This window comes from Lagenorhynchus albirostris, chromosome 5 (genome assembly GCF_949774975.1).
Source record: "Lagenorhynchus albirostris chromosome 5, mLagAlb1.1, whole genome shotgun sequence".
Classification (NCBI taxonomy): Eukaryota; Metazoa; Chordata; class Mammalia; order Artiodactyla; family Delphinidae; genus Lagenorhynchus; species Lagenorhynchus albirostris.
Window position 1 is genome coordinate 96,688,701 of NC_083099.1, and position 18,663 is coordinate 96,707,363.

General features: G+C 40.1%; 1 protein-coding gene across 1 annotated transcript in view; it reads left to right on the forward strand.

Annotated features, from left to right (window-relative positions):
• The window catches only part of ZBTB11 (zinc finger and BTB domain containing 11), a 38,199-nt gene that overhangs the window by 3,735 nt on the left and 15,801 nt on the right, over positions 1-18,663 (forward strand). Inside the window, exons 2-3 of the mRNA XM_060150662.1 lie at positions 3,233-3,468; positions 4,098-4,329. Coding sequence (XP_060006645.1) covers positions 3,233-3,468; positions 4,098-4,329 — 468 coding nt within the window. The remainder of the gene's footprint in view (positions 1-3,232; positions 3,469-4,097; positions 4,330-18,663) is intronic.

The following is an 18,663-nucleotide window of genomic DNA, read 5'->3' on the forward strand; positions in this document are numbered from 1 at the left end:
TCCTACCCTAAGAACTGATTTGTTTTATGGGGATAAATTGATGCTGACATTATCTAATCTAGAAGAGGAGGGTGTAATTTCTGAAAACCCAGCAAGAACTGGGTCTATGTTAATACAGCTATAACTGATCACTTTGTAACCTCTTTGAAAAAAAAATCTGAATGACTAATATGTATGGAGAAATAGAAATAGGAGCCACTATTCTCTGGGCCTCATCACTGATAGGGAGGGAGGGAGGTTCTTGAACAGCTAACAGGAGCAAATTGTTCAATTTGGCAGATCTCCGGAGTAAGGGTTCTCAACCCTGGACAGTTTTGCCTCCCAGGGAACATCTGACTATGTCTGGAGACAATACTGGTTGTCATAACTGGTGGTGGTGTTTGAGGGGCTGCTCTTGACGTCTGGTTAGGTGGAGGTCAGGAATGCTCCTAAACATTCCACAGTGCACAGGACAGGACAGTCTACCCACCTCTCCCTGCCCCACAAAAAGAATCATCTGGCCCAAAATGTCAACACTGCTGAGGTTGGAAAACGCTGCTCTAGAGTGAGAATCTGTTCCTCGAGTTGTTTTATCAGAGGTTGTTTACCCACTAAGTCTATGCTCAGTAAAGAACCTTTTAATGCTAATTTGGTATTTTAGGTGGACTTTCTTTTTGGGGGGAGGGGCTGCATTGGGTCTTCGTTGCTGCGTGCGCTTTCTCTAGTTGCGGCGAGTGGGGACTTCTTTTGGTTTCAGTGCACAGGCTGCTCATTGTGGTAGCTTCTCTTGTTGCGGAGCACAGGCTCTAGGCGTGCAGGCTTCAGTAGTTGTGGCATGTGGGCTCAGTAGTTGTAGCACATGGGTTTAGTTGCTCCGCAGCATGTGGGATCTTCCTGGACCAGGGCTTGAACCTGTGTCCCCTGCATTGGCAGGTGGGTTCTTAACCACTGTGCCACCAGAGAAGTCCCCTATGTGGACGTTTTTATGGAGGTTGACCATTGAGCATCATTTAATGCTTACGTAGTAGTTACCTTGTCTCAGACACTGTTCAAAGTGATTTATAAATATTAATATTTTATCATTATAACATGCTGTGAAGGTAAGTGCTCTTATCCCCATTTTGGCACAGAGAGGTTAGGTGACTTGGACATGGTCACAAAGCTAGTCAGTGGATTCAAATTTTCCTGCATAAAGTAATTTCTACCCCTTGTGGTAATTACCCACTCTTAAAATAGTAAGTTAACTACCTTTACACATTTATGTCTTTTCAGTGATTAATTTGAGTCAGATTCTTTCAGCTTAATCAGCTCTGGGCAAGCTAAAGAGGTCAGGTTCATGAATCTGTAAAGCTAGATTTAAGATGCATCCCATCAAAACACTAACACTAGAGTTAAAGAACTCCTAAAATATGATAGGATGATTTTTTTCAGACAGTTGATCGACTGTCATACATTAATATCTTTTTTTCTATAAATTTATTTATTTTTTTATTTTTGGCTGCGTTGGGTCTTCGTTGCTGTGCAGCGAGCACGGGTTACTCTTCGTTGTGGTGAGTGGGCTTCTCATTGCAGTGGCTTCTCTTGTTGAGGAGCAAGGGCTGTAGGCACACGGACTTCAGTAGTTGCGGCACGCGGGCTCAGTAGTTGTGGCGCTTGGGCTTAGTTGCTCCGCGGCATGTGGGATCTTCCCGGACCAGGGCTTGAACCTGTGTCCCCTGCATTGGCAGGCGGATTCCTAACCACTGCACCACCAGGGAAGTCCCGAGAATATAATTTTCCGAATTCATTAGTCCAGTGTGTACTTCTTTTAGTAAGTATGGGATATAATACAATTTGAGGAATATTGCTTAAATACTATCTGAAGGTTGATGTGCAAGTAATTTGGTATAATTTATCATCTTGAAACTCTTTTCAGGAATTTTCTATATACCTCTGTATCATTTTAGCTAATTAACAGCCTTTTCATTGGCATTTTACTTGGGGATTGTGGGGGAAGAAGTTTCTGTCACAGGGATTGATAAATGTGTTCCTGGGTAAGTAGCATAGTATCCTGAAAGTCATATGACTTCTGGAGGCCCACTTATGCAGTTTACTAGGTGTGACTTTGGACAGGTTACCTCTTAGGGCTTCATTCTCCTTGTCTGTAGAATGGGAATTAATTGGTCCTCCCTTACAAGTATGATGGAGAGGGGGGAGTGTGTGTTAAGTGTTCCTCCCTGCTTCCTACCCCATCCCAACATATTGAGTTGAAAGTTGAAATTCAAGGAGCTTCCCTGGTGGCGCAGTGGTTGAGAGTCCGCCTGACGATGCAGAGGACACAGGTTTGTGCCCCTGTCCGGGAAGATCCCACGTGCTGCGGAGCGGCTGGGCCCGTGAACCATGGCCGCTGAGCCTGCGCGTCCGGAGCCTGTGCTCCGCGACGGGAGAGGCCGCAACAGTGAGAGGCCCGTGTACCGCAAAAAAAAAAAAAAGTTGAAATTCAAAGTAGGGTTTTATGAGTGGCTCGTGTATAATCAACTTTTGATAGATTGTGTATACTGTTATTTAATAAAACTCTAAAAGCTCATAGCTTTCAAAGACAAGAGATATATTTTACACTCATTACAAGTTTTGGTTGTGGTCCTTTTCAGGTTGCAGATTGGCTCCACCTGTTTTTTTCATCTACATTTCAGGCTAAAGGGCAGTATCCATCTGGAACATGCTGCTCTTTGACAGAGGGGACATAAGTCAGGGAACCGATGGGAAACATTGCTTCTTAAAGCTTCTGGTGACACATGGTATCCATCATATTCATTCATATTCCATTGGCCAAAGCTAATTGCATGGTGAAGCCTGATGGTAGTAGGGTGGAGAGTTATTAGCGTGAACCACATTATTATATTACTGTTTATGAAGGTCAAAAACAGTTGAATATTGGCAATTTCATATAGTTCCTATTGCATGAGTGAGTTGAAACTCACATGGAGATGGATGGTGCTACATAATCATACAGCGAGTAAATGAATAACTAAGAGTGAACAACAAAACAGTCTACTTCGGCATGGAGACAAATTGTCATTATAACATATCTTTGAAAAAATGTATCTTAAATTCTAAATAATTCACTCTACATACTTTATGGGCATGTGTGTGTCTGTATACATGCACTTGAATATACATTAGTATACACAGATTAAATAATGAACAGTATAATCTTCAGTTTTCACATGAGAGCCGTATTAAATTTAACTAGTTAATTTTTGTTTCATTGTAGGTATATTAAAGCAAGTCAAAGATTACATTAAACAGTGTAGCAAATGCCAGGAGAAACTAGATCGATCCCGTCCTATATCAGATACTTCAGAAATGTTGGAAGAATTGGGACTAGACCTTGAATCTGGAGAAGAAAGTAATGAATCAGAGGATGACCTGAGCAACTTTACTTCGCCTCCAACTACAGCTTCCAAGCCTGCAAAAAAGAAGCCAGTATCCAAACATGAACTTGTATTTGTAAGTGGAACTTTCCATTCAGCTTAACATTGGTAACTAGTGTGTTAGTATTTATAGTCTTAACTGAATTTTTTCTTAAACCACTAAAACTGCTTCCCTTTTGGCACTGTCATTGTCATGTTGTTATATGCCCTAAAAGTTTGCTAATACTGCCTCTTCCTTAATCATAAGTATTCCTGTTGTTTCTTCTCATCAGAATGTAACTTGTTGGTTTGTTGTTAATTACTCCTCCTCTCTTCTTTTTAATAGTATATTGGTACAGGTAGACAGAATACATTTCTGGAAGCAGTCTCTGGGTCATGCAGCAAGGTAAAATTAAGCTGACTAGGTCTTTGTTTTTTGCCTGCATTAGTTTCTTATATCATCAAATAAATTTCTGACTAATAAGAGGAGGCAGCAAGAAGTGAGATGCAGATTTTCATTGGGTCAAGTAGAATGAACATAGCAGAAGATAGTGAGAACAACGTATCTTTTTATTGAAATACATAGGTAATAAAGAATATCAGGTTATTTCTTCATATTAGTGGAATCTTTTACAAGGGAATAATGTGTCTTGTTTTAAATTCTGTTAAGGGTAAAAATACAGATGATATGTAATGCAACTCTTGGTCTCAAACTTATTTTGATAGGTTGACACCAAAGGAGTGGTGAAACGTTCTTCTCCAAAACATTGTCAGGCTGTCTTAAAACAGCTGAATGAACAGAGACTCTCTAACCAGTTCTGTGATGTTACTTTGTTAATTGAAGGAGAAGAGTACAAAGCTCATAAATCTGTTCTGTCAGCTAATAGCGAATATTTTCGAGATCTTTTTATTGAAAAAGGAGCTGTTTCCAGTCATGAGGCAGTGGTGGATCTTTCTGGTAAGAATTTTCTGATATTCTTGTTTTTTGTTAATAAGTATATACTAGAAGAGGGGTGTGTATATCTTACAAACTCAGGTTTTATGCTCAAGTGAGAGAAGCCCACTTACAGAAACAGACTAAGCTGAACTGTAAGGTCCTTCCTTTTAGTAGGGTTTCCAAGATAGAGTTATGAAAAGGCTGTCATTTCCTATCACTATCCGTTAGCGGAGATGATTGTAGCAGTAGTAGAATTTCTGGGATTTACACTGTTAAAAACAGTTTGAGAGAAATCCATAATTGCACCAGTGTTATTACACTAAGTAAATATATTACTTTAAAATTGACTGCCTGAATCTTATGTTGTGCAACATGAAATTGTAGAGCACTTATGTAGGTCTGTTGTTTTTCATTTTTTAAGATTAATAATCGTCATTCATTAGATTCGATAATCAAATTGTCAATATAGAATAATCAGAATTCCAGATGTGGTTTTTTCGTTTCTTTGGGGCTGCTGCTGTTGTTGTTATTATTATTAAATGAATAATTTGACTTTCTTTTGGCCTCACTAGAATTTATGTATTGGCTTAGGAGTCAACAAATGAAAATTTAGGAAGCATTAAAATAGGTAACCTTATTTATACATTTCCTCATAATATTAATTTGCTGTAATTCTTGAATTACTGACACCACTGTGTGAAATGTCATTTCCCCTTACTTAAACAAAAAAATGACTTTATCCAGATATATAAATACTTACCTAGTTAACCACTGATCCTTTTCTACCTTATACTTGTTAAAACTCACCTTCTCTGGAAAGACAAATTCATATATTTTTCCTTAACAGTAGCTATATGTTTAATTACTAAAAAATATTTCTGAAGCATCCATTGTTTGCAAGGAACTGGCCTGGGCTATGGGGATACAGTGGTGAACAAAAACTTTTACAGAGCATAGAGTTGCATTACATCCTAGATTCGTGATATTTACTTTGGTGACTCAGAGGAGAAAATACATCTTATTCTGGGCCATCTGAATAATAAAACCTATCACAAGTGTAGTCTTGATGTGTTAGCTTTGGAATTTTTTCCTTATCTTTCATGCATCTTTTTTTTTTTTTTTTTTTTTGGCGGTATGTGGGCCTCTCAGTGTTGTGGCCTTGGGCCCAGCCACTCCGCGGCATGTGGGATCTTCCCAGACCGGGCACAAACCCGCGTCCCCTGCATCGGCAGGCGGACTCTCAACCACTGCGCCACCAGGGAAGCCCTCATGTATCTTTTTTTTTTTGCTGTATGCGGGCCTCTCCCACTGCGGAGCACAGGCTCCGGACGCGCAGGCTCAGCGGCCATGGCTCATGGGCCCAGCCGCTCCGCGGCATGTGGGATCTTCCCGGACTGGGGCACGAACCCATGTCCCCTGCATCGGCAGGCGGACTCTCAACCACTGCGCCACCAGGGAAGCCCCTTCATGCATCTTTTATGCATCTGAAGCAGAAAGAAGAGTGTGTTGCTCTTTTCCAGTTTCTCAGCAGCTTATAATAGCAAATGAAATGTCTGCCCCCAAATAACTGCAGCACAGCATTCTATTATTCCAACAAAATATCTCATTTATTCTTCATTCTATATGCTTATTTTTATATATTATTCAGCAAATATGGTGTAAACCAATAGCAGGTGAAGTAGACATTGTTAAAAATTTTGTTTGATTTTTAAATATTTAGTAGACTAATTATAAAATATGTGTAATGTATAAAAAAGCAATGATAAATGACATCTGTTTTCTAATTACCTAGTTTAATGGTTGTTGAATTCATCAGTATTTTCCTTTATGTTGTTTATGCTTTAAAAAAAAATTCTTCCCTACTCAGTCGTAAAGATATTTTCATATACTGCCTTATAGTTTTCCTTTCATATTTAACTTTTAATCTATTTGGAATTTTTTTTTTGATGGTGTGAGATAGGTGTTTGATTTCATTTTTTCCCATTTTGTTTCAGAACCATTTAGTGAAAACTCCCTTCTCTTCCTACCCATCAGCCATGCAAATTCTCTTAAAAAACACATTTTCACATGTTTGGTACTGATTATAAGCTTTTTTCCAGTCTATTGGTTGTCTCTTCTCACATTATTATTGCTTGGTCTTAATGACCTTAGCTTTATAATAATGAAAGTCTCCCACCTTAATTATTCAGGTGGGTCTTAGTTATCCATAACTCTTTGCTGTTCCATATAAACTATTAAAGCAGCTTGTCTGCTTCCATAAAAAGAAGAAAAATGTATTTTGTTAGGGATTACATCGAATTAATAAAGTTTTAGAGGTTTTTCCATAAAAGTCTCACACATCTTTTGTTAGATTATTCTAACGTAGTTTATACTTTTTGATACTACTATAATTTGTTTTCTTAAAATTATATTATTTCTGATTTATTTTTGGTAACTGTTGATTCTATATACAGTAGTACTGAATATAGAATCAACAAAGTAGTACTGTATATAGAGTACTGTATATAGAATCAACAAAGAATCTATAGATAAATGTCTGAATGACTACTAGTCATTCAGACATTTATCTATACTCTTTGAGATTTTCCATATAAAACAAATACTGAATATATTAATATATTATCTGCTAATAGTAATTTTTTTTCCCTACCTTTCCAGTCCTTATATTTTGAACTTTTTTTTTCTCACTTTACAGTGCTGTTTAGGACTTCAAAAGAACCCCAGCAGTTAAATAGAGGTAGTGATAGAGGGTTCATTTATTCCCATGGTAAAGAAAAACATGGGAATGCTTTTTTTTCTTTTTTAACCATGAAGTATATTATTTGGTGAATGTTTTAAATAGATAACCCTTTACCCCCTTTAACATTAAGGAAATTCCCTCTGAAATAGGTGTGGACTTACCACATACTTTTTCTGTATCCGTTGAGACCATCTTTTTTTCATTAACGTGGGAAATTACATTGGTTTACTAATGTTAACTCAATTTTTCATTCCTGAGATAAATCCAGTTTAGTCATAATATATCATCTTTTGTACAAACTGCTGTGTTTGGTTTAGAATGCTAATATTGTTAGACTGTTTCCAAGTGTATTCATGAGTAATTTTCCTTTTTCACACTGTTTCTGTCATGTTTTGATATCAGAGTTGGTTTAGTCTTATAGATTGTGTATTCCGTCCAATTTTTTACATTCACTGAAGTAGTTACTATGAGATTAGAATTATTTGTTTCTTGAATTTTTGGTAGAATGGTGGCTAAAATTGACTGGACTTTTGGGGGAAGATTTTTAGGTACTAATTCGACAAGTTTAATGGTTAGGGAATTCTTTAGGTTTTCTATTTCATCTTGAGTAATTTATAGAAAGTTTTGCCGTAATATGTCCATTTCATCTAAATTTTCAAGTTTCTTGGCACAATTTTTGTTGTTGGTGGTGGTGGTGCCACGCGGCCTGTGGGATCTTAGTTCCCGACCACAGACTGAACCTGGACCCTCGGCAGTGAAAGCGCAGAGTCCTAACCACTGGACTGCCAAGGAATTCCAGCACAAAATTTTTTAATATTCTCTTCTAAATGCCTCCAGTGACTGTAGATTTGTCTCTTTCATTCCTTCTGCCTTCTCTCTCATTTCTGAATTTTTTTTACTAGAGGTTTACTGACTTTTTTAAAAAAAAGTTGGCAGACTATAACTTGTAGGGTGGCCCACTGCCTGCTTTTGTAAATAAAGTTTTATTGGGAGACAGCCACACCCATGTATTTATATATTGTCTGTGGCTGCTTTTGAGCTTACAAGGGCAGAATTGAATAGTTGCTACATAAACTAGTGACCCACAAAACCTAAAATATTTGCTTATCTTGCTCTTTACAGAAAAACTCTCCTAAGCCCTATGCCAAAGCATAATTTTTTAAATGTTAAAAACCTAACTTTTATGCAAATACTATAGTACAAGGTTTTATATGATTAATTTAGGAAACCAGTAAGATGTTAAAACTGTTTCTAATAGAATTCTGAAGAAAAGAATTGTATATATTGTCTTTCAACCAGAGGAATGAATTTGCTCAAAATGAGTTTGCTAACAGATTGGTTAATACTCTATAGAGAAATGAACTGTAAGTTTTGGAGTTATATTTCCTACCCTGATAGAAAAAGCTTCTTAATCTTTCACATTTCATTTGCATTTGCAATTACTTTTCTGTAAATTAATTTTTAGAGTTATAAAATAATCTAGTCAATAGCAGTCAATCAGTGGTGCCTGCTCAACACTACTTTTTTAAAAATTTTATTTATTTATTTTGGCTGCGTTGGGTCTGTTGCTGCGCGTGGGCTTTCTCTAGTTGCAGCGAGCAGGGGCTACTCTTTGTTGTGGTGCACGGGCTTCTCATTGCAGTGGCTTCTCTTGTTGTGGAGCACAGGCTCTAGGCACACAGTCTTCAGTAGCTGTGGCATGCGGGCTCAGTAGTTGTGGTACATGGGCTCTAGAGCACAGGCTCAGTAGTTGCGGCACACGGGCTTAGTTGCTCCACAGCATTTGGGATCTTCCTGGATCAGGGCTTGAACCCGTGTCCCCTGCATTGGCAGGCGGGTTCTTAACCACTGTGCCACCAGGGAAGTCCCTCAACACTACTCTTAAAGAACACCTGACTACAAGGATATATTATACAGAACAGAAAATATAGCCAATATTTTACAGTAACTATAAATGGAGCATAACCTTTAAAAATTGTGGAACACTATGTTGTATACCTGAAAATTATGTAATACTGTACGTACACTGTACCTTGATAAACAAAAACCCAATATTTTTGCCTGATAACCAAATTTTTCTTTATTGAAGTAGAGTTGGTTTACACTGTTGTGTTAATTTCTGCTGTACAGCAAAGTGATTCAGTTATACATATATATACATTCTTTCTTTTTTTTTTTTTTTTTTTTTTTTGTACGCGGGCCTCTCACTGTTGTGGCCTCTTCCGCTGCGGAGCACAGGCTCCAGACGCTCAGGCTCAGCGGCCATGGCTCACGGGCCCAGCCGCTCCACGGCATGTGGGATCTTCCCGGACCGGGGCACGAACCCGTGTCCTCTGCATCGGCAGGTGGACTCTTAAGCACTGCGCCACCAGAGAAGGCCCCTATACATTCTTTCTTAATTCTTTCCATTATGGTTTATTACTGGATATTGAATATAGTTCCCTGTGCTATACAGTAGGACCTTGCTGTTATCCATTCTACATATAATAGTTTGCATCCACTAACCCCAAACTCCCACTCCATCCCTCCACCACTCCCCCTCCCTGTTGGCAACTACAAGTCTGTTCTCTATGTCTGTGAGTCTTTCTGTTTCGTACACAAGTTCATATGTGTCATATTTTAGATTCCACTTAAAACTGATATCATATGGTATTGTCTTTTGCTGTTTGACTTACTTCACTTAGTATGATAATCTCTAGGTCCAACCATGTTGCAGCAAATGGCATTATTTCATTCTTTTTTATGGCTGAGTAATATTCCATTGTATATGTATGTACCACATCTTTATCCATTCATCTGTCAGTGAACATTTAGATTGTTTCTATGTCTTGGCTATTGTAAATAGTGCTGCTGTGATCATAGGGGTGCATGTATCTTTTTGAATTATAGTTTTGTCTGGATATATGCCCAGGAGTGGGATTGCTGGATCATATGGCAACTCTATTTTTAGTTTTTTGAAGAACCTCCATACTATTTTCCATAGTGGCTGCACCAATTTACATTCTCACCAACAGTGTAGGAGGGTTCCCTTTTCTCCACACCCTCTTCAGCATTTGTTATTTGTAGACTTTTTGGTGGTGGGTGGGGCGGTGGCACAGCATGGCTTGCGGGATCTTAGTTCCCTGACCAGAGATTGAACCAGCAGCGGTCCTCAGCAGTGAAAGCACAGAGTCATAACCACTGGACCGCCGAGGAATTCCCATTTGTAAGATTTTTTTTTTTTTACATCTTTGTTAGAGTATAATTGCTTTACAATGGTGTGTTAGTTTCTGCTTTATAACAAAGTGAATCAGTTATACATATACATATGTTCCCATATAGCTTCCCTCTTGCGTCTCCCTCCCTCCCACCCTCCCTATCCCACCCCTCTAGGTGGTCACAGAGCACCAAGCTGATCTCCCTGTGCTATGCGGCTGCTTCCCACTATCTATCTATTTTACGTTTGGTAGTGTATATATGTCCATGGCACTCTCTCACTTTGTCACAGCTTACCCTTCCCACTCCCCATATCCTCAAGTCCATTCTCCGGTAGGTCTGTGTCTTTATTCCTGTCTTACCCCTAGGTTCTTCTTGATATTTTTTTTCTTAAATTGCATATATATGTGTTAGCATATGGTATTTGTCTTTTCTCTTTCTGACTTACTTCACTCTGTATGACAGACTCTAGGTCCATCCACCTCATTACAAAGAGCTCAATTTCGTTTCTTTTTATGGCTGAGTAATATTCCATTGTATATATGTGCCACATCTTCTTTATCCATTCATCTGATGATGGACACTTAGGTTGTTTCCATCTACTGGCTATTGTAAATAGAGCTGCAATGAACATTTTGGTACATGACTCTTTTTGAATTATGGTTTTCTCAGGGTATATACCCAGTAGTGGGATTGCTGGGTCATATGGTAGTTCTATTTGTAGTTTTTTAAGGAACCTCCATACTGTTCTCCATAGTGGCTGTACCAATTCACATTCCCACCAGCAGTGCAAGAGTGTTCCCTTTTCTCCACACCCTCTCCAGCATTTATTGTTTCTAGATTTTTTTGATGATGGCCATTCTGACTGATGTGAGATGATATCTCATTGTACTTTTGATTTGCATTTCTCTAATGATTAATGATGTTGAGCATTCTTTCATGTGTTTGTTGGCAGTCTGTATACCTTCTTTGGAGAAATGTCTATTTAGGTCTTCTGCCCATTTTTGGATTGGGTTGTTTGTTTTTTTGTTATTGAGCTGCATGAGCTGCTTGTAAATTTTAGAGATTAATCCTTTCTCAGTTGCTTCATTTGCAAATATTTTCTCCCATTCTGAGGGTTGTCTTTTGGTCTTGTTTATGGTTTCCTTTGCTGTGCAAAAGCTTTGAAGTTTCATTAGGTCCCATTTGTTTATTTTTGTTTTTTATTTCCATTTGTCTAGGAGGTGGGTCAAAAAGGATCTTGCTGTGATTTATGTCATAGAGTGTTCTGCCTATGTTTTCCTCTAAGAGTTTGATAGTTTCTGGCCTTACATTTAGGTCTTTAATCCATTTTGAGCTTATTTTTCTGTATGGTGTTAGGGAGTGATCTAATCTCATACTTTTACATGTACCTGTCCAGTTTTCCCAGCACCACTTATTGAAGAGGCTGTCCTTTCTCCACTGTACATTCCTGCCTCCTTTATCAAAGATAAGGTGACCATATGTCCGTGGGTTTATCTCTGGGCTTTCTATCCTGTTCCATTGATCTGTCTTTCTGTTTTTGTGCCAGTACCATACTGTCTTGATTACTGTAGCTTTGTAGTATAGTCTGAAGTCAGGGAGCCTGATTCCTCCAGCTCCGTTTTTCATTATCAAGATTGCTTTGGCTATTCGGGGTCTTTTGTGTTTCCATACAAATTGTGAAATTTTTTGTTCTAGTTCTGTGAAAAATGCCAGTGGTAGTTTCATAGGGATTGCATTGAATCTGTAGATTGCTTTGGGTAGTAGAGTCATTTTCACAATGTTGATTCTTCCAATCCAAGAACATGGTGTATCTCTCTATCTATTTGTATCATCTTTAATTTCTTTCATCAGTGTCTTACAATTTTCTGCATACAGGTCTTTTGTCTCCTTGGGTAGGTTTATTCCTAGATATTTTACTTTTTGTTGCTATGGTAAATGGGAGTGTTTTCTTGGTTTCACTTTCAGATTTTTCATCATTAGTGTATAGGAATGCCAGAGATTTCTGTGCATTAATTTTGTATCCTGCTACTTTACCAAATTCATTGATCAGCTCTAGTAGTTTTCTGGTAGCATCCTTAGGATTCTCTGTGTATAGTATCATATCATCTGCAAAGAGTGACAGCTTTACTTCTTCTTTTCCGATTTGGATTCCTTTTATTTCCTTTTCTTCTCTGATTGCTGTGGCTAAAACTTCCAAAACTTTGTTGAATAAGAATGGTGAGAGTGGGCAACCTTGTCTTGTTCCTGATCTTAGTGGAAATGCTTTCAGTTTCTCACCGTTGAGGACGATGTTGGCTGTGGGTTTGTCATATATGGCCTTTATCATGTTGAGGAAAGTTCCTTCTATGCCTACTTTCTGGAGTGTTTTTATCATAAATGGGTGTTGAATTTTCTTGAAAGCTTTCTCTGCATCTATTGAGATGACCATATGGTTTTTCTCCTTCAGTTTGTTAATATGATGTATCATGTTGATTGATTTGCATATATTGAAGAATCCTTGCATTCCTGGAATAAACCCCACTTGATCATGGTGTATGATCCTTTTAATGTGCTGTTGGATTCTGTTTGCTAGTATTTTGTTGAGGATTTTTGCATCTATGTTCATCAGTGATATTGGCCTGTAGTTTTCTTTCCTTGTGACAGCCTTGTCTGGTTTTGGTATCAGGGTGATGGTGGCCTCGTAGAATGAGTTTGGGAATGTTCCTTCGTATGCTATATTTTGGAAGAGTTTGAGAAGGATAGGTGTTAGCTCTCCTCTAAATGTTTGATAGAATTCACCCGTGAAGCCATCTGGTCCTGGGCTTTTGTTTGTTGGAAGATTTTTTTTTTTTTTTCTTTCAGTACGCGGGCCTCTCACTGTTGTGGCTTCTCCCGTTGCAGAGCACAGGCTCCGGACGCACAGGCTCAGTGGCCATGGCTCACGGGCCTAGCCGCTCCGCGGCATGTGGGATCTTCCCGGACCGGGGCACGAACCCTTGTCCCCTGCATCGGCAGGCAGACTCGCAACCACTGCACCACCAGGGAAGCCCTGTTGGAAGATTTTTAATCACGGTTTCAATTTCAGTGCTTGTGACTGGTCTGTTTATATTTTCTATTTCTTTCTGGTTCAGTCTCAGAAGGTTGTGCTTTTCTAAGAATTTGTCCATTTCTTCCAGGTTGTGCATTTTACTGGCATAGAGTTGCTTGTAGTAATCTCTCATGATCATTTGTATTTCTGCAGTGTCAGTTGTTACTTCTCCTTTTTCATTTCTAAATCTATTGATTTGAGTCTTCTCCCTTTTTATCTTGATGAGTCTGGCTAATGGTTTATCAATTTTGTTTATCTTCTCAACCAGCTTTTAGTTTTATTGATCTTTGCTATCGTTTCCTTCATTTCTTTTTAATTTATTTCTGATCTGGTCTTTATGATTTCTTTCCTTCTGCTAACTTTGGGGTTTTTTTCTTCTTCTTTCTCTAATTGCTTTAGGTGCAAGGTTATGTTGTTTATTCGAGATGTTTCCTGTTTCTTAAAGTAGGATTGTATTGCTATAAACTTCCCTCTTAGAACTGCTTTTGCTGCCTCACATAGGTTTTGGGTTGTCGTGTCTCCATTGTCATTTGTTTCTAGGTATTTTTTGATTTCCTCTTTGATTTCTTCAGTGATCAATTCGTTATTAAGTAGTGTATTGTTTTGCCTCCATGTGTTTGTATTTTTTACAGATCATTTCCTGTAATTGATACCTAGTCTCATAGCGTTGTGGTCAGAAAAGATAATTGATACAATTTCAATTTTCTTAAATTTACCAAGGCTTGATTTGTGACCCAGGATATGGTCTATCCTGGAGACTGTTCCATGAACACGTGAGAAAAATGTGTATTCTGTTGTTTTTGGATGGAGTGTCCTATAATATCAGTTAAGTCCATCTTGTTTAATGTATCATTTAAAGCTTGTGTTTCCTTATTTATTTTCATTTTGGATGATCTGTCCATTGGTGAAAGTGGGGTGTTAAAGTCCCCTACTATGAATGTGTTACTGTCGATTTCCCCTTTTTTGGCTGTTGGTATTTGCCTTATGTATTGAGGTGCTCCTATGTTGGCTGCATAAATAGTTACAGTTGTTATATCTTCTTCTTGGATGAATCCCTTGATCATTATGTAGTGTCCTTCTTTGTCTCTTCTAATAGTCTTTATTTATTTATTTATTTTTGCGGTACGCAGGCTTCTCACTGTTGTGGCCTCTCCCGTTGCGGAGCACAGGCTCCGGACGCGCAGGCTCAGCGGCCATGGCTCATGGGCCCAGCCGCTCCGTGGCATGTGGGATCTTCCCAGACCAGGGCACGAACCCGTGTCCCCTGCATCGGCAGGTGGACTCTTAACCACTGTGCCACCAGGGAAGCCCTAATAGTCTTTATTTTAAAGTCTACTTTGTCTGATATGAGAATTGCTACTCCAGCTTTCTTTTGGTTTCCATTTGCATGGAATATCTTTTTGCATCTCCTCAGTTTCAGTCTGTATGTGTCCCTAGGTCTGAAGTGGGTCTCTTGTAGACAGCATATATATGGGTCTTGTTTTTGTATCCATTCAGCCAGTCTGTGTCTTTTGGTGGGAGCATTTAATCCATTTACATTTAAGGTAATTATTGATAAGTATTGTTCCTATTCCCATTTTCTTCATTGTTTTGGGTTTGTTATTATAGGTCTTTTCCTTCTCTTCTGTTTCTTGCCTAGAGAAGATCCTTTAGCATTTGTTGTAAAGTTGGTTTGGTGGTGGTGAACTCTCTCAGCTTTTGCTTCTCTGTAAAGGTTTTAATTTCTCCATCAAATCTGAATGAGATCCTTGCTGGGTACAGTAATCTTGGTTGTAGGTTTTTCTCCTTCATCACTTTAAATTTGTCCTGCCAGTCCCTTCTGGCTTGCAGAGTTTCTGCTGAAAGATCATTAACCTTATGGGGCTTCCCTTGTGTGTTACCTGTTGTTTTTCCCTTGCTGCTTTTAATATGTTTTCTTTGTATTTAATTTTTGACAGTTTGATTAATATGTGTCTTGGCATGTTTCTCCTTGGATTTATCCTGTATGAGACTCTCTGTGCTTCCTGGACTTGATTAACTATTTCCTTTCCCATATTAGGGAAGTTTTCAATTATAATCTCACATATTTTCTCAGTCCCTTTGTTTTTCTCTTCTTCTTCTGGAACCCCTATAATTCGAATGTTGGTGCGTTTAATGTTGTCCGAGAGGTCTCGGAGACTGTCCTCAGTTCTTTTCATTCTTTTTTCTTTATTCTGCTCTGCAGTAGTTATTTCCACTATTTTATCTTCCAGGTCACTTATCCATTCTTCTGCCTCAGTTGTTCTCCTATTGATCCCTTCTAGAGTATTTTTGTTTTTTTGTTTGTTTTTGAGGTATGCGGGCCTCTCACTGTTGTGGCCTCTCCTGTTGCAGAGCACAGGCTCCGGATGCGCAGGGTCAGCAGCCATGGCTCACGGACCCAGCCGCTCTGCAGCATGTGGGATCTTCCCGGACCGGGGCACGAACCTGTGTCCCCCGCATCGGCAGGTGGACTCTCAACCACTGTGCCACCAGGGAAGCCCCCTTCTAGAGTATTTTTAATTTCATTTATTGTGTTGTTCATCGTTGCTTGTTTCATCTTTAGTTCTTCTAGGTTCTTGTTAAATGTTTCTTGTATTTTCTCTATTCTATTTCCAAGATTTTGGATCATCTTTACTATCATTATTCTGAATTCTTTTTCAGGTAGACTGCCTATTTCATCTTCATTTGTTAGGTCTGGTGGGTTTTATCTTGCTCCTTCATCTGCTGTTTGTTTTTCTGTCTTCTCATTTTGCTTATCTTACTGTGTTTGGGGTCTCCTTTTTGCAGGCTGCAGGTTCATAGTTCCCGTTGTTTTTGGTGTCTGTCCCCAGTGGCTAAAGTTGGTTCAGTGGGTTGTGTAGGCTTCCTGGTGGAGGGGACTAGTGCCTGTGTTCTGCTGCATGAGGCTGGATCTTGTCTTTCTGGTGGGCAGGTCCACGTTTTGTGGTGTGTTTTGGGGTGTCTGTGGACTTACTATGATTTTAGGCAGCCTCTCTGCTAATGGGTGGGGTTGTGTTCCTGTTTTGCTAGTTGTTTGGCATAGGTTGTCCAGCACTGTAGCTTGCTGGTCATTGAGTGAAGCTGGGTGCTGGTGTTGAGATGGAGATCTCTGGGAGATTTTCACCGTTTGATATTATGTGGAGCTGGGAGGTCCCTTGTGGACCAGTGTCCTGAAGTTGGCTCTCCCACCTCAGAGGCACAGCACTGACTCCTGGCTTCAGCACCAAGAGCCTTTCATCCGCATGGCTCAGAATAAAAGGGAGAAAAAGTAGAAAGAAAGAAAGAGAGAAAGAGAGGAAGGAAGGAAGGAAGGATAAAAGAAAATAAAGTAAGGTAAAATAAAATAAAGTTATTAAAATAAAAAAATATTTAAAAAAAAATTTTTAAGTAGAAAAACAAAAAACTGGTCGGATAGAACCCTAGGACAAATGGTGAAAGAAAGCTACACAGACAAAATCTCACACAGAAGCATACACATACACACTCACAAGAAGAGGAAAAGGGGAAAAAATAATAAATCTTGCTCTCAAAGTCCACCTCCTCAATTTGGGATGATTCGTTGTCTATTCAGGTATTGCACAGATGCAGGGTACATCAAGTTGATTGTGGAGCTTTAATCTGCTGCTCCTGAGGCTGTTGGGAGAGATTTCCCTTTCTCTTCTTTGTTCTCACAGCTCCCAGGGGCTCAGCTTTGGATTTGGCCCCGCCTTTGCATGTAGGTCGCTGGAGGGTGACTGCTCTTCGCTCACACAGGACGGGGTTAAAGGAGCCGCTGATTCGGGGGCTCTGGCTCACTCAGGCCAGTGGGAGGGAGGGGTACGGAGTGCGGGGCGAGCCTGCGGCGGCAGAGGCCAGCGTGACGTTGCACCAGCCTGAGGCTCGCTGTGCGTTCTCCTGGGGAAGTTGTCCCTGGATCCCAGGAACCTGGCAGTGGCGGGCTGCACAGGCTCCCGGGAGGGGAGGTGTGAATAGTGACCTGTGCTCGCACACAGGCTTCTTGGTGGCGGCAGCAGCAGCCTTAGCATCTCATGCCCATCTCTGTGGTCCGCGCTTTTAGCCGCGGCTCGCGCCCGTCTGTGGAGCTCCTTTAAGCGGCGCTCTTAATCCCCTCTCCTTGCGCACCAGGAAACAAAGAGGGAAGAAAAAGTCTCTTGCCTCTTCGGCAGGTCCAGACTTTTTCCTGGACTCCCTCCCGGCTAGCCGTGGTGCACTAACCCCTTCAGGCAGTGTTCAAGCTGCCAGTCCTCTCCCTGCGCTCTGCTCCAACTGAAGCCAGATCCTCAGCTCCCAGGTGAGCTGACAAGCCTCTTGGGCTGGTGAGTGCTGGTCGGGCTGGTGAGTGCTGGTCGGCAACGATCCTCTGTGCGGAAATCTCTCTGCTTTGCCTACTGCACCCCTGTGGCTGCGCTCTCCTCAGCAGCTCCAAAGCTCCCCCCGCTCCGCCCCCCACAGTCTCCGCCAGTGAAGGGGCTTCTAGTGTGTGGAAACCTTTCCTCCTTCACAGCTCCCTCCCACTGGTGCAAGTCCCATCCCTATTCTTTTGTCTCTGTTTATTCTTTTTTCTTTTGCCCTACCCAGGTACGTGGGGAGTTTTGTGCCTTTTGGGAGGTCTGAGGTCTTCTGCCAGCGTTCAGTAGGTGTTTTTTAGGAGTTCCACGTGTAGATGTATTTCTGATGTATCTGTGGATAGGAAGGTGATCTCTGCGTCTTACTCTTCTGCCATCTTTGCCCTCCGAGCACCCATTTGTAAACTTTTAATGATGGCCATTTTGACCAGTGTGAGGTGGTACCTCATTGTAGTTTTAATTTTCACTTCTCTAATAATTTAGCAATGATGAGCATCCTTTTTTTTTGTTTGTTTAATATTTATTTATTTGACTGTGCCAAGTCTTAGTTGCAACATGCAGGATTTTTAGTTGTGCCATGCAAACTGTTAGTTGCAGCATGTGGAATCTAGTTGCCCAACCAGGAGTCAACCCCAGGCCCTCTGCATTGGGAGTGTGGAGTTCCAGCTCCTGGACCACCAGGGAAGTCCCTTGAGCATTTTTTCATAAACTTATTGGCCATCTTTGTGTTTTCTTTGCAGAAATGTCTCTTTAGTTCTTCTGCCCATTTTTTGATTGGGTTGTTTGTTTTTGTTGAATTGTATGAGCTGTTTGTATATTTTGGAGATTAAGCACTTGTCAGTCACATCTCTTGCAAATATTTTCTCCCATTCCATAGATTGTCTTTTCATTTTGTTTATGGTTTGCTTTGCTATGCAAAAGCTTGTAAGTTTAAGTCCCATTTGTTTATTTTTGCTTTTATGTCTATTGCCTTGGGCGACTGACCTAGGAAAACATTGGTACAA